Source organism: Prenolepis imparis, unplaced genomic scaffold (genome assembly GCF_030444845.1).
Source record: "Prenolepis imparis isolate NDT839.2.m4 unplaced genomic scaffold, iyPreImpa1.0 SCAF_11, whole genome shotgun sequence".
NCBI classification, from domain to species: Eukaryota; Metazoa; Arthropoda; class Insecta; order Hymenoptera; family Formicidae; genus Prenolepis; species Prenolepis imparis.
The window spans coordinates 6,315,834-6,337,518 of NW_028141169.1; the positions used below are offsets into that span (position 1 = coordinate 6,315,834).

Below are 21,685 nucleotides of genomic sequence, written 5' to 3' on the forward strand. Positions count from 1 at the left end.
ATTATTTGCTACATAATATGTAGATACTATTATATTGCGTTGACCAGATATCATTTAATAAATGCTATATTGGCAATGACTGGTGGAAGGATTAATGCATCGAGAGATTTATCGTGTAATAACGAGATATTTGAAATACACAATATATCGTATAGGAAAAGGCACGTATCTTTGACATATTAAAGTGTAACGCACATACACACACACGCGCGGTTATAACTCTTAAATTTATAATATACCCAAAAGTCAATATCTGCACTTAGTATTGAGATGTCAGATTCCGAATTTTAATAGCTACGTGTTACACTCTGTAAAATTTTGCGTCCACCGGTTTCTCGTTACTGAATTAAAAAATATGTTGTAAGAAATATACATTCTTATATTAGAGAAAAAAAATGATATTCATACTTTTTTACGATAAATAACTTAAATAAAAAAACTTATAAAAGCTAATCTCCTCCTTCTTTCTCTTGGTCAAAAGCTATATAATAATAATTAATTTAATTGGATCCATTATCATTGTACTAAGCACAGTATTGCTAAAAAAATGAAGTTAATAAATTGTGTTATACAACAAGATTATCAGAGAGACATAATATACGTGCTCGAATATTGTATATTTCTAATAATCAAACGATGATATACAATGTAGGATACATTAATCAATATACAAATAAATCAAGTACCAATTATGGCCTGCCTTGTTCGAATATGTTCTATTGTGTGTATCGCGTGTTCTCAATAATTTATACAATTTTACAAATTAATATATTTATCAATAGAATAGAAATAAATTAAAGATAGATAAAAAAATCAAAATTGCCGTTCATTGCAATCAAATAGCACTCTATAAGATTAATTCATTAGTCAGTTTTGAGATCAGCATCGGAACAGTATTTATAACTGTCGGTGTATGTAGAAAAATGAGGAAAAAAGCTTCAGTAACACTAAATATATATAAAAAAAAACACTTTTGTATGTGCAATCTGTTGCTATTTGTTTACAGAACTTCGACAGTGTGGAATTCCTTTTACCGATAAAAAAGTTATTACTTTAATTCTGTGTAATCGCATATTGAGAGGCATGTACATTAATCATAAAGGAAAGATAAAGTGGAATACCTGATATACTTTTTGCATATCTTCACATTTGTTCTTGATTAATCGTAATATTTGAAAAAAAACGTAGAAATTATATATAATTCTCAGAAAGTAATATAAAAGTGTGCACATGTGTGACATATGTCAAGTTGCAAAATCATCGTCTTTTTTTCTTAATAATTGCGATATATAAATCGAGTTAGCTTCTCTTTGTCTGTTTAGATTTTTTCATCTTTTTGCAAAGAGAATTATTTATTATAAATTTCAAATCTATCCGTAAATAATATGAAAAGCTGCACAATATCTATTATGCGACAAAAATATCATAGCTCTATCTATGTCAATTTCTACACAGATACATATATGTATAATGTATATGATAACATACATATCCATTCGTTTTAAAGGATACATCTCCTTGTGAATTTCGTTTAGTGAAATAATCGAAGCCAATGTTTTATGAAGTTATTAATGATATAAAAAAAAAAGAAAAAATCAGACATGAATTCCACGCTATCTTTGAGAGAAGGAACTTATGCTGGATACCAAAAAAAAAAAAAAAAAATCAAAAAGAAAAAAAATAGAAGAAAGAAATAAAAGGGAAATCTCTCAAATATACATATAATACTTGGTCGACCATACGTTGCATTAATTTTAACGAGCTGAGATAAAATGCTTTATATTACGTGAAAATATGGAAAGTATGCAGTATTGAGTGCAGTACTGAGAATACGCTTCAATTGTTGGCTGGTGAAAAAAGGTCTCATTACACAGAGATTCTACACATATTACGACTTTAAAAATGTTAATTGCTATCCAACATATTTTCCTGATAAAGAAAAGGAAAAGAAGGGGGAGGAAAAAAAAGAAAAAAGAAAAAAGGCGCTAAATAATGTTTTACAAGAGGTATACAACATTATATTCTATATTCCTCACACTGTAATATCCGCGAAAAAAAAAAAGAATTAAGAGAAAAGTTCGAAACGCGAAATAAAACAATACATTATTGGTGGAAGGTGCGATTGCCATGGCGCGATATATCTGCATGCGGGACTCGCTCTCATTTCAGCTCGTGGGAAACAAGGCGAGACTTCCTCCTTCACTTAAAAAAATCTGTCAAAGTACGAACAATCATATATATGTACTCTGTTATCGCTAGAAAAGAATCTATCTGTTCGTTCGTTAGTATTAGTATAACTATGACATTTTCTTCTCACACACACTTGCGCGCGAAATTTCACTAGTGTCGTGTATTCATTATACTTTGATCACATTAACAAGCATCTTTCATCTCTTTGAGGGCAGTATAGAGAGAAAGGGGATATATTTATAGGATAGTAAGTAAATACAAGAAAAAAAAAAAAAAACAAGGAACATGTGTGAACGTGTCTTTCATCGTCGATAAAAAATATTGCAGAGAGATGAAAAAGAGTGTTTTATATTTGAGTTTCAATCGGAGAAATAGTGTAAAAGACTTACGCGTTATATTTTGTATTCGTCGTATGATTTACAAGTAAAACTGTCGTTTCTCATCACATTTGCGGGATCGCTAACTTTAAACTTAAACGGAAAAGAAAACGATCTATGCCTGTCGCACATCCGCCGCTACGTAAAAATATGTATTTCTCGACTTTTAAAAAATATAATAAGTGTATTTGGACACACTTATTCTTAAACATTTTAGTGATTTATAATACTTTACGTCGGGGAAGGCATCTACGTTCGCATCATCGTTAAATCTATCTCGTAAAAAATAATTTCTCTTTTTTGCACTCTTTTATTTTACGAACAAAAGCGAGAGAGACACAAAAATAAGCTAAAATCTCCGCGAAAAATGGTACAAAAATATACACAAGATATATATCAAGGTTTTCTCTTCTTAAACGGACGACGTAAAGTATATATATATATATATATATATATATATATATATATATATATTATATATACATATATAGTCACGAGGCAGAGGCTGAATTAGGAAAGGCACAGATTCCAGTGCTACATATCTAAGGTGCGTAAGGCGATCTCTCCTGTTTCGTGATTTCAGGAAGACGTCACTTTTCTTTTTTAATAATTATATAACATCACACACACATGTGTACATACGTATATGCGTTATATAAAAAACGTATATACGTATATATCACACTCGAAGATGACGCGATATATGACGGTATATGTAAAAAGTTCCTAAAAAATGTAATCTATACACTGAAAATCTATCTATCTTGAGAACCACAGAATAACGGAGCTGAGAAATATATATATGCAATCACACAATAAATCCGTTGAGCAGTCGACCGGTTTTTTTTTGCTCACGACATCGGTCGGCAGATTGGTCGTGTTTAAAACCCGTGTCTCTATGGCCTTTCGCTTGTCGGAAGGAACTCGAGAGATGAAGCGAAGCTTATACGGTTCACGGCCTGCAGCATATAATATATAATAATATATAACCGGTATGAGAATTAATTAATTAAAATGCAGAAACGTCAAGAGGGGGAAGAAATCGTTCTGATGCACCAATGGCTATGGATATACCGTCAATTCCGCAACATTTATCTGTTTTACTTCCGTTACTTATGTACATCGGGAGATGATGAGTACAGTGACCATATCATGAAAGTGAGAGAATTCATTATACAACGTTACGGTTGTGTTTATACAACGGATTTATATATATACTCTCGTTATTCTGCAGTCTTCCATCCTCAGCTCCAAGCACTTTACATGTACGTGTGTGGTATACGCTGTCAATTTGCATTTGAATGTGCGATATGATATATAATTAAAAGTCCCATGTTTATATATATATATTTTTTAAATATATATATATATATATATATATATATAAAATAAATCAAAGATATATGCCTCGCTACAATCGAGTGAGAAAAAGGGATGCACAATGAATATGCGAGGTGGCCTAAGTTCAGCCGAGCAATGTGTGTGCGTGTATATGTATGTGTGTGTATGTGTGTTACTTCCATCAATCAATCTCGAGAGAATTCATCTTAAATCTCTTATAACGATATGATCTTTTTAATCCACGGTATAGAGTAGCAAATCGAAACTCTGTATAAGAAAGCGCTCTGTATATCTCGTTATGTATATATAGAAGAGAGACGAAAATATATATATATATATATTTCTACTTAGAATTCGGCTAAAGGGTACAATTTGTCAAGCAAATATTTATGGGACAAACAAACAATATCAATAGGTGAAATACGCGATATGCTTGAGGATGAAAATAGTATATGTATAATATATATAGTTTATATATATATTATATATGTTTAAATAAAGCTACGAACAAAATGCATAAGCTACATGTCCTTTCACTGATAATGGTCGCTGCTAGCTCATCGGATTTGTAACTAATATCATGTATATATATATATTTTTATATATATATGTAATCATATATCAATATATATAGAATTTCCAGAATTACATAGTCATTGTGCATCCTTAAAAAAACAGAAATATCATTTTTTTCATGCAAACAATAAATACAATTTATCAAACTATGTCAGTATGAGATAGTATATCCAAGTATATGTATTAAAATCTTAACACTGAAATGTTTGAGATGCTAAGCATGCACTGAGGGTCCACTGCAAAGCTGCGATATGTTTATGCTAGCACTCTCAGTCTGTACCCGCGTATAAGATCAGATAACGTGTGACAGTATGAAGTTATTAAATATATATTGTATTTTCTACTTGGCATATATCGAGAAATAATTCGATGGAGAATGGAGAATAGGAGAAGAGAAATAAAAAAAAAAAGATATAACAATGAAATAAAATTTTTGATTTTCATGGATTTTCTTTGGCGTGTGATTTCTTCATAAAATAACGCATGCAATAATTATATAAAAAAAAAATGAAATCTTTGGTAATCTGTTATACTTTTAACACACTATCTCTTTTTTAGATTAATATCTTTACTGTCTCGCAGGTATTTGATCGTCGATAAATTTTCAAAGAATTTCCTAGCTAATTAGAATAGCCATTTAGAATGAAATTTAAAATTACAAAAGTCAATCCAATCGTATGTTTTACACGTGATAATCGACTTAGACTGTAAAGTATATATTTGTGGACTAACCCCGTAACAAAAATATTCGTAAATGAACAACGATGGAGTAACATTTCGATCGTACACGTTATTGGCATGCTGTCAAATATATATATCGGTAATACTAAATTGTGGATTCAAACAATTATGGAACTTACCGTTTGGAGAACTTCGAGGATAATTTCGAGAAGAAGGACGGCCTTGCCAGAGGGCTAATCGCATTCGTGTCCTGCGTTTGTGTATGACCCTGGAAGTACGATATATTTGTGTTAAATCAGTGGCATCACATGTATACTAATAGATAGTGCTGTAAGTAAAAACCGGGTAATATCCGAAATATCCAGATATTGACTGATATACATATAGATGTGCCGAGTGTCAAATCCTCTTAACAATTTTTCCTTCTTGCGCTATTTTTTTTCCATCTCACGAATACTCACCTGAGTGTGATTTCGCTGTGCTCTATTTTGGCCAGAATGAAACGTACTGCGACTCGGTACATTCCGTGGAAAGGCTGGCGTAGTGGCTGTGGCCAGTCTGTTGCTCGCACACACACCCAAGCTAACAACAGACGATGATCTCTGCTTTAGTAAGTGCTACAATCGTGTGGTAAATATAATATGTATGTATATATATAGGCTAAGACTTATCGGCGGTTTTATAGTTTTACGTGTACTACTGGCAATTTGCAGAGAACGAGCTACATTACAATTGATACCCAATTGGTTGAATGTAAGAGAAGCTAGCATCAAAATGCAGAAAAACAGATAGAATAAGATAAGTACTATTTCTATAGAAATACTGTTGTGAGAATTTCTAATGTGCAAGCAATCTATAGCTTACAAATGAAGCTTAGCGATGTAGACGAAGCGAAATTCATGAGAAATTAGTTTATATTAATGAGAATATGTGGCAAATTACGAACGCAATATGTTTCAATCGTTTGAAATGTAATTGCACATGCTTTAGAAACAGATTATTTCAAGATTGTGCTATTCAAGAGAGAGAGAGAGAGAGAGAGAGAGAAATACGTTTGAAACGCCGCAATCATGTAATCAGCAGCGAGATTATAATCGCTTATAAATAATTGAGCTATGTGCGAATTATATTTGAATCGATAAATATATGTGATTTATATACATTAATTAATTATTTCTTAATTAATGAGTTATTACGATGTAGCGACTCTTTAAAGATAACGAAACAGTTTGAAATCAATATTTGGAATAAATGTTTTTTTTATAAAATTGATTATGACAATCTACTTTCGACTTATAATATCCTACATGATTAAGCTCACTCTAATTAATCAGAGTCATTCTAAAAATTGCCAAGTGAGTGAAGAGTGTAAGCATGAAAGTGTATAATGAATAAATGAGATGTGTCGTTTTACGTGCCATAATCAAGCCTAAATGATTATGTACAAATAAAACAGGAGTTGATGTAATAATTTAGTAGAAATCTACCAAAGTTTAATTCATGCAAATGAGAGAAAGAGAAAGGAGAGAGAAACGCAAGAGAGAAAGAGAGAGAAAAAGAAGATTTAAAGAGAAATGAGAAAATGACCAAAAACTATCCTAGAGAACCTATGCGGACAATCTTAAGTAAAACACACTCGAAGAAGTAGAACGTTATCATTTTCTCCAGGATGATATATTTGCGAGAGACTAATACGATACCTGGGATACCTGGGATACCACCTGGTTACCCTAAGAAAGTTAGTGGCCCAAGAAAGAAGTGAACATAAACGAAAGAAGAAACGCATATATAGTCGAAATATACTTGATAAATATGCAGGAATAAGAGTATGCACAGGTTTTCTTTTGGTTCTTGTATTAGAGGGACATTGTGGGGGCCTGTACCTCTGCCTAAGGGGGTCAGCGGTGGCGAGTAAGGAGTTGTGGGCGTTGCGTGGTTGAGGGTCCAGTAGTGAATGGTCGCTGGGGGGTACACCACTTGAGGAACGGTGACCTGCACTGATGCTCGCAGACTTGGTGTGACCCCGCGTCGGTCTAGTGCCCTCGCCCAGGCTGTGCACAAAACTAATCAGCGAATCGCCGGATTGCTCTATCCTTCACGATTTAATTCTTTCTTTTTTTTTTACACATTATTAATGAGAGAGCAGAATTTTCTCAAGGCTGCTTAGAGAGAAGCAACATAGGGCGAGATATATACGAAATTTTTAGACATCCAAAGTATATCTTGTCACATTTATGCACGATACGATAATGAATTTTTCATTTCTAGATAAGGAATTAGTATTAAGAATTTTGCAATTGTGTTTTTTTTTTTTTTTTCAAATTGTAATGCTGTTTACTTTCATTTATCGTATATTGTATATTGCTAAAAAAGAATAAAAAAAGAAAAAGAAAAAAAAATTTCATATATTTTAATAATTTTCAAGATTTGCACACATATATGAATGTATAGTAGAGTCTCGTTAATTTTGGCCCTCCGGAACGATAAGAGCGAAAAATTTCTATTGTGCGTATGTAAATACAGTTGCGTATACGAAACTTGTCATGTAATCTGCTTATTATAACATAAAGGACATAATATTATTATTCGTAAAAGTAGTGTGGAAGCCATCAAAATTAACGGAGCCAAATTTGAGAAGGCTCTACTATACATAATATGTACATCATATATTTCTGTAGAAATATATTTTTTTTGTAACAGAAATTCTCATCGAAAGGGATGTAAAAGGAAATCATGGATGGAAGAAGGAGAATGAAAATACTAACTGCTGCAGCTAATGCAACCTCGCGAAATATTCGTATGATAAGAAAAACGACGAGAAAATACAATGTTGTAACGTAGAGATGAAAAAATAATGTATGATGATATTAATGAATGTGTCTAAACTTCCTTCTCGACTAGAGAGAGAGATATATATGTTTTATATCTGAAGTAATATATGTAAATGTAACTGTGGTCTGACATCGTTTTGAGAGCAAGCGTCTGTATATGTATAAACGTTAAAAATCGGACTCCGTTCGATAACATTTGTCAAGCTATAAAGAAAGTGATGTTGCAATGAACGATTGGCAGGCAGCAGCCAAACATGCTAGAGCGATGCAACAAACAAATAAATTTCCCCGGGGCTTGTAATGACAAAGAATTTTTGTTATTATTCACTCGCGAGACTGTTTTGTTGAATTTCATGGTTTTAGTGTACACTTGACACACATATAAGTTGTCTACGGTTAGTGAAAGTAAAAGAGTGTTAAATCGATAGAAAACGTAGAAATATCATCACACTATAAATGCACGCTAAATCATATAATACCTTATTATATATAAAAATATATAAATGCGTCATCGCGCGCACTTTCACATATGAGATATAGGATTGTAATTAGATTCGTAAAAATCGTATGACAAAATTATTTAATTATAAATAAAAAAATATTAAAAAATATAATTTAAAAAATTTATAGTTTTAAACTTTTTAAAATGTACAGAAAATTTCGCCATTTAAATTAGTTTTTCTTTTCCATCTAGATATCCTCTTTTTGCGCAAAATAGAACGCGGTCCTCGAGTAAAAATAATTGGATATCACTATACCTGGGTACTTCGTTGGTTCTTTCGGTAGATGAAGATGATGTTTTCGCTTGATCGTAGGAGATGGTGCTACGTCGACCGACAGAACCAGGAGCAGGTGAGGTGAGTGGCCGACCACCACCTACTCCTGCATTCATTGTGTTGCTCTTGCCTACCCTCGCTTTACCACCAGGACTTGTACCCACGCCTAGAATGAACATCGTCACTGCAAGCCTCATTAGATGTGGTTCAACACAAAACAAAAAGCAACATACTTGAAATTATTAAACAAAAAAAAATACAAAAAGACTATTAAAAAGGATCGTGAGCTAAAAATATAAAACATAAAAAAATATCTAATCTGCTTTCATATTAAATAAAAAATTTGAGAAAAAGTAACGTTAAATCATTGTACGACTTACACATGTCAACATGTAATAAAGACCATAGTTGATTAGATTTTAGATATATATGACGATAAAATTATGACAATATGATTGTGTGTTCAATCTTGCAAACATATAAGAAACAGACATAACCGATTTGACATTAATAAAAACATGTAGAACATGTAGAATCTTCGATAAAGACATAGCTGTAGTCAAGAATGTATGATTCATGAACGCTGAATGATATGAATAACAAAAATAATCGACAAATCGATGAAATTAATTATACAATTGATAATTATTAGCTACTAGCTAGATTAGAAAGAAACATTGCGATCTTATTCAAAGCAACCTTCATCCAAAAAAGTATCTTTTCGCTGAAGCATCACGAAGTAAACACAGCACATGACAAACAATCGAATAATAATATATCCGTCGATGAGAAGTCCTCAAAGTTTTGTTCAAGAACAAAATAAACTCACTGGTATCTAATTGCCCAGGCGGTTGACTGTTTTTCGGTGCGGAGGGCCGGCTTGCAGAAACACGAGCGCTATTTTCTTTAATCGTGGCTGCGTCCACGGTATTTTGCCGTTTAAAATTGCTACCACCGCTTCCAGTTACAGCTGCGCCGGTTACCGCAGTCGCGTGATTGTGATTCGTTGCATTACCAGGACTTGGCGCGCCTCCTAATAGGGAAAGAAAATTATGTAACAAAAAAACTCTTTGTTTTCAGACATGCACAGTACTTGTACTACTAATAGATGTATAAACAATCCTGTCCTTTTTTCTTGTTATCATTTCAATGATATACGATTCAATGATAACGATTATTATTAAGATATACAAATTTAGTTTAACAATGTAATGCACGCTATCAACTAAAATACACAGTCACTATCTCTTTCTAACATAAATAAGACACAGAGTTTGTCGTACAGAATTCACAGAATATCCGATTACAGGGAGCACAAGCTGTCTTTTGTCTTACCCGAAAGTTTGGCAAATATCCTTTTTATCCATGCTTGTCGTCTGACGATAGAGTTTATAAACTGCCTACATACCGCATATTAAGAGTTACGGTTAAAATACACGAGGTAACAACCAACACTTACGAGTTTCGCCACCAGACGAGGCCCGTCTACTGGGTTTTGGATTGCTAGCAGAAATACTTCTGTGAACACCTCTATGCGATGGGCTTTGCACCGCGCCACCTGTCCCCCCGCTACTCCCACCTCCACCACCCGAGCTGACCTGTGGTGGAATGTTGCGCAGCGATAATGAACTACCCGACCGCGATCCGTCGCTTTCAGGCTGTTAACAGATAGAAATTCGCGAGAGATTGATGTAAGAAAGGATTCAGAGAGACGCAGCTATAATCTTATTATAAAGTTGACGCATCGTGTACTTACATCTGTCGTTTTCCTCCCTAAGAGCAAATACGTGGCGAATACATCGTCGTACTTGGCTTGTCCTAAGGAATCCTCTATCTCGCTTCGAGTGTATCCCAAACTAGCTAGGGCCTCTGAAATGGAAACACGTGGGGACATAGTCATAGTCGCTCAAACATTTTTTCGACAACATTTACAATGCAGCCAAAATTAATTAGAAAAATGCAAACAAATCGAGTCGAGAAGCTTGCTACGTATTTTTATCATAACAGATATACTGTTTGAAATACATTAGAGTCTTACAAATTACTTGGTCTCTTCGTCGCCTTTGCGCAAACAATGCACAATGTTTGCATTTAGACGCTCGTTCAAGATAAGTCGATGTGAGTTCGGTGTTTTAATATTAGCATTAGTTAAATATATAGAACTTTATTTCATCATTAAGATATTTTTATATGATAAATGAAAACTAACAGACACATACATACATAAACGTAATATATTAGACCAAATAAAGACTCAAAAAACAAGTACGTATGAATTTGCTTGTTACAATTTAGTAAAATAGTTTTATCTCAAATCATGCGTTCCAGCAAAGATGCTGGATTCAGTTTTTTAATGAAAGTTATTATAGATTAATATTACAAAATGATATTAAGTAAGATTGTGTCTGATATATTTCGTTAATATATTAATAATCACTATACATCTTCAACTACAAAAACACCCGATTATGAACGTTTCCTATATTAAAAATACAAAAAAATTTATTTTTTTACAAATCCATTTTATTAAAATGATTGTGCAATTTATGTTATTGTTATATTTCAGATATGTTGTTATTTACGATCAAAGAAGAGAAATCTCTCTCATGTAATCTCGCGCAATGTAGGAATATTCATAATGGGTGCATTAAACGTAAAAACGGTAAGTAGTAAGTGTTATGTACATACTGGTAGACTCACCTATCCTCTTGTGGTCTCTATAATCGGGTTCAGGTTCTAAGTACGGTTTTAATTCATCATCTTCGTATCCCATGTTCATCCATTTATCCTTCATTATATTCTGCAATAATAAAGAGATCGTTAATTTTATTTCTCGAGTATTCGCGCGTATTTAAAAAAAAAAGTATCGCGTGTCATTAAAATACCGATTGATATTATTTTGTAAGCTGATAAAAAGTGTTTAAAAATAAAGCACAATAGTATTCAAACTTGATCACCACATACCTCTAGTGAAGCTCTCTTCGTCGGATTGAGCACTAAGAATTTTTTGAGAAGATTTTCACAGTCGGTGGACATATAAAATGGGATCCTATATTTCCCCCTTAATACTCTTTCCCTCAATTCCCTTAACGTCGAACCATCGAAAGGCAGTGAACCGGATACCAGTGTGTACAGGATTACGCCTAACGACCATACATCGACTTCTGGACCATCGTATTTCTTTCCTGCGAATCGAGAATCGATCGGGCGTGGATTAAATTTAAAAAGCTGGTACATAAAACCGGATAAGATAACGTCATATTCCTTGAGAAAAGTTCTTTACCTTGAAAGAGCTCCGGGGCGGCGTAAGGCGGCGAACCGCAAAATGTGTCTAACTTGTTACCGGGTGTGAATTCATTGCTAAAACCAAAATCGGCGATCTTGATATTCATTTCACTATCGAGCAACAGGTTCTCGGCTTTCAAGTCCCTGTGAATGATCTTCTTTTGATGGCAGTATTGCACAGCAGAAACGATCTGCCTGAACTTCGCCCTCGCTTCTTTCTCCTTCATCCGCCCATGCAGAACCAGGTAGTCGAAGACCTCGCCACCGCTGGCATATTCCATTACCAGGTACAGTGTTTTTTCAGTCTCGATTACTTGGAACAGTTTCACTATGTTCGGATGATCGAGCATCTTCATTATCCTGACTTCTCGAAACAGCTGTAATTTATTCAATATGCGTCAGCATGAATCACGAATTTAAATCTATTGAAATCTACGTGTCTAATTTGAAAAATCTTTTTTTTTTTTTTTTTTTTTGTCAAATTAATGATAATGTAACGTGATTCAGCTGTCTTCTTATGAAAGTATTAGCGATTAAATTACATGACTCAATATCAGTTTTTCTTAAAATTAAAATAATGCATTCATATATTTTTTATAATAAAAAATTTAAGATAATGACTAATAAAAAATACGCACAATTTCTATCGCTATAACTATTTTTTTAGTTTTGTCCAAAAAAAGACAAATGAGAAAAAAATACTACAGCGAGAATGTTACCTTTTGAAGGCTACCGGGATTTAATTGAGTTTTATCGATGATCTTGATGGCTACTTCCTTTCCCGTGGGCACATGCTTGGCAAGTTTCACCTTGGCAAAGTTACCCTTGCCGATGGTTTTCAGTAATTTATACTTGCCGATGTGAGGCTCCTCGGAGGTCCGACTCCTCGAGGAGAGTCGACCTCCGGTACTCGATACCCCTACGCCATCCCCCGTCTGCAACAAGCAAAAAGAATCACATGTCAGTAAATTGTACGAATAGTCTCATTACTAGAGCGATGATTATATGTAAAACAGTTTCGCGAAATGTTGCTCTTATATCACACGAGACGCAGCAAGTCCTTTCTTTTATACACAGATGCTAAAAATGTATTTAAATAAATTATAGAAATAATTTTTCGATTTATGTGTGTTTCTCATCTATATCGCAATTCTATACTTTTGCATAATATCGATTGTACATATTTAAAAATGAATAATAACGCTATACATATATTATATATAGTTACTTAAAAGCTCTTAAAAAAATGTATTTTAATTAACGAAGTAAAGTTAGCGGTTAAATATGTTAGAATTCGAAACAAGCGATATTCCCTTTAAAAAAAAGGCATTTTAAGTCGATTCTCGAAAGTCTCAAAGTATTGTTGTTTCTTTTCCGCGATGCTGATTAACTGTCTCGATACGCGTTGTTCGTTATATTCATAGCATCGAGAGCTTATTATCGCGAGAGTTAGCAGTTTGGCAGTTAGTCCAAAATAAAATTAGATAAAATAATAATATGTTATAATACTTTACTTGCGATTAATATTTTTGACAGAAATCAGCTGATAATTGTCAAAAATATTAATCGAATTTAAGAAATTATAACATATTATTATTTTAATTTTTATAACATATTTTTATTTTAAAATTTAATTAAGAAATGAACACCTTATTAATATTTTTTGACAGAAATCAGCTGATTAAATAGTTAATTTACTAATTAATTTTTACTAATTAATATTTATTTCAAGAAACGAGAGAATGCTGTGCGAGCAAAGTTGCGTTGTAAATAGCCAACTATTTCAGAAACTCCAGCACGCGGTGCGTTTATAAAGTTGCGGAACGGGATACGGGAGAGAAATACGGGGGCAAGTGCTCGTTAAAAGCACGGAGTGCATTCCTCGAGAATACGAGGAATCTCTCTCGCGAATCTCTCTTTCCACGCGTGTACGCACTTGACACATCCGAGATGCATAGCGGTGATGGCGTCGGCGACGGCCACTGTCAATGGAATTAATTAAACCTCGTTAAAGTGCACCAGATACAGGATTGTTTTGAATGGAAAACGCGGCCGGGGGCTTTTTTCGCTTCGAAAAATATATCGCGCCGATGATATTTTTCACCGCTATTTCCGACAAAAGGGAAGAAGGAAGGGGAGACCTTATTAAGGCAGAACATCTGAATGAGATGCTCGACAAAAAAAAAAATTATTTATTGTACCGGCCTTAAAAAAAATAAATAAAATGAAATAAAAACAAATCGAGCGAAGCTTTGAGAGACTAAATTCTCCCGTATATCATTACCCGCAGGAGGCCACGCGTGACCATCTTGCGCGAGCTGGAGGCGGCCGCAACCTTGGAAGCTGCCAGTTTGACTGCTCTCTTCCGCGTTTCAGCGGAACGATCGATAGCAAATGAGGAATCGACGACGGTCGATTACTTCCGCATGCGTAAAAAAAAGCCTTCACCGAGGTGAGATTTAGTCGATTTGTCAATAGCACGCGAGAATCAGAACGCGTTTAAAAGACTCAATAACAGGATACAGATAGTCGTCGATTGCCTTGATCTGTCATCTGTCATTCGATTTTCGCGTCGCTGTCACTTTTGTCCCGACAACATCGATTATATTTCCTTTTTCTTCTGTTATAATTGTTTTATTAACACTCGGGATCACTTAATTCCTTGGTCCTTCGATAATGATACTCCCGATTCGCCGATTAGATTTAATGCCGCGGTTCCCATATGGTCGATCGTTTTGAAAAGTCGAGCGATGAGTCAATTCACGGAGCGTTTCACCGCGTTGGATCATTTTATCAGGATATACTCGATGTCGTGTAAAAACCACTGATTCGATAAATTGCTGTTGTGCTCGCGTTGTCGCCAAAAAATCGAACGCTTCGCTGGAAACGAGCGTGATGCGTCTAAAGGGACATTGAAACTATTTCCTTTGATTAAATTTCATTGATAATCATATTTTTTTTCGATAAATGTATCTTTGAAAGTCTTCACGGATCGTTTATAAAATACACGGTGTGATTCCGCGAACATCATTGCCCCGATATATTTTCAATTTAGGCACTCTTTGTACTAATATTGACGATTGAACTGTAAATCGATTCCGCAAAGACGATGTTTGTACTCGAGTAAAGTATTCCTCGTAGATATTTCGTTTCCGGAGATCTTGATTATCCGTAGAACTCACGACACTCCGCGAAAAAGTAGAACGATATACATATAATATATAGCTTTCAGTTTTTGGAGAAGTTGCTTTGAAGAATCTATTTTAATTATAAACTCCCCGCGAAGTTTAAATATATATATAGATTGCTTCTGATATTCATCGATAAAATCTCGACGAGTTTGCCCGAAATTGATAATCCGAGGATATACATAAGACAAAGGCGTGTCACATATACGTGCGATATTTTTCGAAGACGTCACTGACCACACCGATCGCTACCTCGTCGACCTTAGGTCAACGATAGCGAGGAAGGACGTCAGTAGTCTCTTGCCAGCACGAGCGTCTATAGTTAACATCGATCCGTCACTGACAATAGCTTGCTGACGATTCATCCGAAATCCAATCAATTAGCGATGCACGAAAGGCCTTAATCTTTCGTGAAAGGTCGATCGAGGCTGTGGAACCCCGGTAAGAGTCACCGAAGTGAATTCCCGACGACGACGTCCGCTTCTTCCGCCGCGAATCTTGAGGGGAGGTGTGTCAAGGGCAGAAACGATGTCACCGTTCGCGGATCTTTCTCGTTCGCCCGTTTCGTAATCCGTCCAACACTGGCCTCCTCCCCATCGCGCTCTCACGAGAGAAACAACGAGTCGAGAAACGCGAGACGGCGTCGCTTCGATGGTGGTCTTCGTCGACGGTGACTGCCGTGCGCGACTGCCTTCTCCCCTTTTCCACCCTCGAAACGAGCCACCCTCGGAGGAGAGACCGCACAGCCGAGGGATGCGACGGCAGAATCAATACGCGATGCCACTACCCCCTCTGGTGGAAACGTGTGCGAGCGAACCACCCTTGAATGCTTAGCCTCGCTTACTCTCCCTTGCCACCTCCTTTTGCAAACGCATGCGCCACGGAAAGTAGGAGCGCACATATACATGCTTCTTCCATCCCTTTCGACCGCTCGCGGCCGAAATAACAGAGAGTCTGGGGCTAGTCAGCTGATCGGACTGGATGTCGTGAAGGAACGCAATCGCTTAGACGAGTTTCCGGGAAAAACTAAGCTTGAAAATTTTTAACGCGAACTGTATAAGGTAATATATGGTTTTTTTTACAATTTACAATTTTATTGGAGCTATAAGAGAGATGATTATTTATAATGTTGACATTTTAAAATTAAAAACAAAGAGATAAAAGCGATATTATGTTGCAATTTAAAGAAGCAAAGATGATTCAGCTTTCTGTTCATTTTTTATCTACGAGAAGATATTAAAAAATTAATTTCACATATCACTTGTGGGATGTAAAGGGATGTTACATTTTCAGCCTTAATGACATATTCCTACCTAGCGACGAGCTTTCGCTTCGTCAGCTGATCAATTCAACTACTGATAAATATCGAGATTAATCTTCACATGTATAAGACTGATAAATATGTTCAGTACTTATCATCGGTTAGCACTTTAAGCGATAGTCTATATCTATATCATTAAATTATCTTATTGTCAATTCAATTTCTACATTAAAACTTCTTTTTATAGCAGGAAATATATATATATATATATATATATATATATATATATATATATAATGTGTATAAGAATTTTAATACAAAAACAATAACGAAATATTCCGACGAGTGGTTTGCTTCACATATAATAACACATTTTATATGCTAAAATACAAAAAAAATTGTGAAATATTATACATAATTGTACAATAAAAAAAAATTACATGCGATAAATGAGAATAAATCAAATATTGATCTCAATCATGGCGATTATGCAGAAAACAAGTTGTTCTCGGCGTCAGAGGTAAAATTACGCTGATCTATTTTCCAGAGAACAACTGAATTTTTTTCTTGCTGGACACTTAGGCGCGAGGAACTCTTCAAAGTGAGTAAATATGGTAGGTCGAAGTTTCTAAAAGACAACAATAGGAGAGCGTCCCATCAGCTGATCAATCGGCCGAGAAAGAGAATGACAAGAGAAAAGTTGTGGACATCAACTCTGCGCAAAAGGAGAATAAGAATAGATCCAAGCCGATGCAAATTCATCGCGAAAAAAAAAAAAAAAACTGCGCGCACGTGGACTGGAAAATAAATCGCGAAGAGCTCGCTATTCTATTAAATGAAAGAGCCAGTAATGTCTGTTCCAGCTGATCGATCTGCATTATCTCTCCCTTTTTTTATGCAATTCGAATAATTCAATACAATCGAATTCAATACAATCGAATTCAATAGAATCATATTAATATATTGTTAGCGTGCGCGTTATCTATTCTTCTTATAATTTTAAAATTATTAATGCGTTCTATTACACGTTAAATAAATAAATAAATAAACATACTTTTGTAAAGAATTTTTAAATAAAAAAAAATAAAATAAAAATATCAGCCAGTCAATCTAATTGCAATAAAAATACAATTATTATTGTATATCACGAATCGATCTTAATGACATAAACTAGTTATCTTTCATTCGTCACATGTTTTTATTATGACCCTGTATATTTTATTCTACGTATAATAATATATTGCAAAATATATGTCCGCTTTTAATCGATTTAAGAGATCGTTAGCTTCGCTAAAACTCACGAGATATTTGTACAGACGAAATGCTGATGCCGCGGATATTCTACGGGAATTGTGATTCATGCGTCTTTCCATAACACAACGGGGAAATGGGAAATGGTGAGTTACACGAAGAGTGAAACAAAACCGACTTTACGTTCGCGGGGTGCATGTTAAATTTGTTTTATGACGCGACGCGAAAAGCTGATACGGACGTAAAATAAAGTCGCGTCCCAGATATATCGTCTGGTTTATCGGATTCGACATGACGTACGATATTAAAAAGATTATATCTCTTTTACCACTTTTTTTTAATATCGTCGTATATAAAAGAGGTGTTGGAAAAATTATCTTTAGTTTTTATCAAGTAAAGTGTTCGACTTGCTCATGAATAGTCTCGAGGTACTGGAGACAATAGATAAAATAATTAAAATACTTAACAAAATATATTTTTTTTCCTGAACTCATTTAATTTATATAGCTTCAGAAAAATAAAAATGCATTTTACTCGCAAATAAATATTCTTATAGTTTGTAAGAAGTTTTATAAATATATTTTTTCATTAATAAATATATAATTTCAGAGAAAAAAAAAAAAGAAAAAAATATCGTTGAATCTTCCGAGACACATCAAGCGTATTCAGTATCGAGAGTTAATTGGTTTCGACAGGTTACACGATCATTACGTTCGTCAAGTAGCACGGCTGACGAAGTCGTCCGGATTATTTCAGGCTGAACGGATGAGCCGTAGACTAGACCGAGTCATACGTGTGACGTAAGCATGGAGATGCATTTACGTTGCAGTCGGTATTCGTTAGCGAGGGTGCCATATCGTCGATATACATACGAGTATATATGTAATACATACAGGCGATCGTTTTTTAATGCGTCGTATTTAAGCTTTTCTTTATCATTTTAATATATATCTTGCTACCTCACATCTATATCGATTTTAAAATAAAATTATATAACTGCTTAATATTATATATATATTCTAATTATTGTATGATTTAATCGCAGAGTGATACGAATCTTTCTTCCCTCTTTCTCTAGGAAAATTAGATAAAATTAGATAAAAAATTTATCTTATCGACAAAACGTCGATAGTCTCCGATAATTATTTGACACGAGTCCTTAACGTCGCAATGATACTTATATACGTATATATATATTTATATCTACCTCCTTCTCGCTTTGAATACTCTTCTGCATGATATCTGACAGCGGTCTGAGCTGGATGCTGGTCGCGACGTTGTTCTGCTGCTGCTGCTGCTGCTGCTGTTGTTGCTGATGACGCTGCTGATGATCCCTCTTGGCAACTATCGGCCGAACGAGGGCGCGAGTCTGCGGCATCCTGGACTGTGTCCTCATCTCCGCTTCCTGTCCGCGTCGCGTGTCCGATGCGGTCCTGGACAACTTAACGGCGGGCTTCTTCGGCGCGATGCCGGCATTTCCGGTGGAATTCCGCGTCGCGTCTCCACGTTGCAGCGGCAAGGCCCTTTTTTGTGGGCGTTTTATTATGATTCATTCATAATATTTCTTCCTTTCGTCGCTCGATGTTTTTGAATTATGGTGTGTATGTATGTGTGATAATTATTAATAAATGAACGTGTCTGATTTAATTCGCACATAATATTGTGATAATAACGTGTATGGATATAAATCGGAAAAGCAGAGCATTTGCATTTAAAGAGGAGTGCCGCAATTAAATTTTCTTTAGCTTCAATATTAAATTTTGCACGATATCTGAATCTTTAATTAAAATATTCTTAAGATAAAGTCTACTTGAAATAAACTGGAGAACAATATTTTGTTATCTGTTTATGCAGTCAGACGAAGATACAACTCGCGTAAAAAAACTTGCGCGTCTATATATTGTAAATCACTCACAATTTTTAAAAATCACTCGAAATATATAGGATTGATTGGAAAAAACCCGCAGCGATATTTGTAAGCCATCCAAGTGACACCCGGTATATATTTATTCATCGAAACATCTGTCATTCCGCTCTGCTCCCCCGATCTTTCCCGGTTGGGCGTGTAATGAATGGCGACGAGCCGGACGACGGGAAATCACGGAGTAAATCGCACACGGTTGCGACGTTGCGTAAATTAAATGCCAATTGTATCGAAGAAAGGGAGACGCGTGGGCGTATAAGCGAACAGTCAATTGTACGGATCAAGACTGTACTAGATGATCAGGCACGACGAGAAGGTAGATTAGGCGGAGGTTGGACGACGATTTCCTCAATTATCACTAAGACTATCGTCGTTCTGTATATAAATGAGTAACGTGACTCAGTGTGTGTGTATGTGTATGTGTATACATGCGCGTTCTCGGATATTGACCGATTGATGAAATGCCGAACTTGCTGTTGACGATTAACGCGCAGAGATTGAAAAACAATCGCGTGGGTGAACTACATATATTAAATTTACAAGCCAATTGATCTTTTGAATCTCTTGAATGTTTATCGAAATAAAGTTAAATTATTTTTGAGATTTTTGTTTTCACAGAACTGTCATTCCTATCGTTCCTCGGTGATAAAAAAAATAATAATAATAAAAATCAAAGAAGTAAACTTCAAATATCTAATTTATAGTTTATTTTTAAAGAGAAGTCTCAATCTCGAATATATCCACCAACACTATCATCGAAGCAAAAGAAAGAGAAAAGCTGAAAGTCCGAGGAGACGTGGGTGATGTGTTTGTCGCGAAAGAAATACGAACGATGATATCAATGTGTGTGCGGGGATGATCGATGTAGCCAGAGTATACGTATATGTATAGGTATGTATTATTTTACCCCTCGGCCTCGTCGTCGGTCACGTTCCGCAGCAGGTCCTCATGCTCCCGATACCTAAGCTGCACTTCCGCTCCGAAATCCGAACTGTTCTCCAGCTGACGCCTCGCGGCAATTGTGCTCATCTCGATAGCCTTGACTTGTTGTTCCAATCGTTGCAGCATGTCGGTACTCTCGGCCGTCGTGCTCGACGTACGTTGCTGCTGTTGCTGCTTCAGAATCAAATCGAGACTGAGCGGCTGAGGTTTCGGCTCCGTCAGTGACGGCCCGATCGATTGAATGATCTTTGACTGATTGAAGACCCGCAGCTTCTCCTCTAGACTTGCGTCCACGCTCGTCCCGTCGAGGAGCCTCCGTCTGGAAACGGGGGTCGGACGATCGTAAAGCGGACTCGCAACGCCGGGGATCGCCGCTTCTTTGGGCCTGATCGGATTCAGGACGCCGGCGCGTTTCTCGATCACCTGCAGACCTCTGTCGTTCTCCACCAGCTCCCATTGCTTCAAACTCTCCAAGGGCGCGTGCGACGTCGCCATTCGTTTGGATGACGTGACACCACAGATCGGACTTGTCGGTTCACGGTTCGCGATCGGCGATCGATTCGTCAGCTGACGCGTCGCGGACGGTGACAGGCACGCGAATTTTTGCGCCTGCGGCCGAATCAGGCTCCTGCTGGCCTGCCCTCGCACGAACGGACTCCCTTGATTGTCCATGATCGTCCTTCAACGTTATCGCTCCTCTTCGGGTTCTCCTCTTCGATCTCGTCGCGCGATGGATAATCGTGTCGATCGAGCTGACGAGTCTTCAACATCGATTCAACGGTCAAATCGATCGACGATGCCGTGCTCGAGAGACTTATAATTTCTGTCAGGAAGAAGATATATTTTTCCTCGTTTAAAGAAGGCGTCGAGAACACCGCGACGATTGTGATTTAACATATACGTGATCACACACAGAACCCAGAACCCGAGAACGAAACACGAGATCCAATCGACCGATTCTCGCTTCATAAATCTTTCTTCGACTTACATAGTCACATATATCGATAAGCGAACAAGCGAGGCTTTTCTGTAGACGGGGAAATAAAGCTTTGTTGCGACGTT

The 21,685-nt window shown here is 35.9% G+C and overlaps 1 protein-coding gene across 15 annotated transcripts in view; it reads right to left on the bottom strand.

The window, feature by feature from the left end:
- LOC145942554 (serine/threonine-protein kinase MARK2) overlaps window positions 1-21,685 on the bottom strand; it is a 90,929-nt gene that overhangs the window by 6,607 nt on the left and 62,637 nt on the right. For 4 of the 15 annotated variants that reach the window (XM_083049391.1, XM_083049392.1, XM_083049395.1 and 1 more), the window contains exons 2-14: window positions 20,589-21,446; window positions 18,965-19,280; window positions 12,777-12,992; window positions 12,056-12,434; window positions 11,737-11,957; window positions 11,461-11,572; window positions 10,529-10,641; window positions 10,232-10,430; window positions 9,602-9,805; window positions 8,755-8,956; window positions 7,049-7,216; window positions 5,627-5,747; window positions 5,345-5,433 (exon numbers count right to left, since the gene is read on the bottom strand). In XM_083049391.1, the coding sequence (XP_082905517.1) occupies window positions 5,345-5,433; window positions 5,627-5,747; window positions 7,049-7,216; window positions 8,755-8,956; window positions 9,602-9,805; window positions 10,232-10,430; window positions 10,529-10,641; window positions 11,461-11,572; window positions 11,737-11,957; window positions 12,056-12,434; window positions 12,777-12,992; window positions 18,965-19,280; window positions 20,589-21,295 (3,047 nt within the window). In that variant the 5' untranslated portion in view covers window positions 21,296-21,446. Of the gene's footprint in view, window positions 2,214-2,522; window positions 3,527-5,344; window positions 5,434-5,626; window positions 5,748-7,048; window positions 7,217-8,754; window positions 8,957-9,601; window positions 9,806-10,231; window positions 10,431-10,528; window positions 10,642-11,460; window positions 11,573-11,736; window positions 11,958-12,055; window positions 12,435-12,776; window positions 12,993-18,964; window positions 19,281-20,588; window positions 21,447-21,685 lie in introns of those variants that run through there. The other 11 variants (XM_083049404.1, XM_083049403.1, XM_083049402.1 and 8 more) reach the window with 8 other exon arrangements.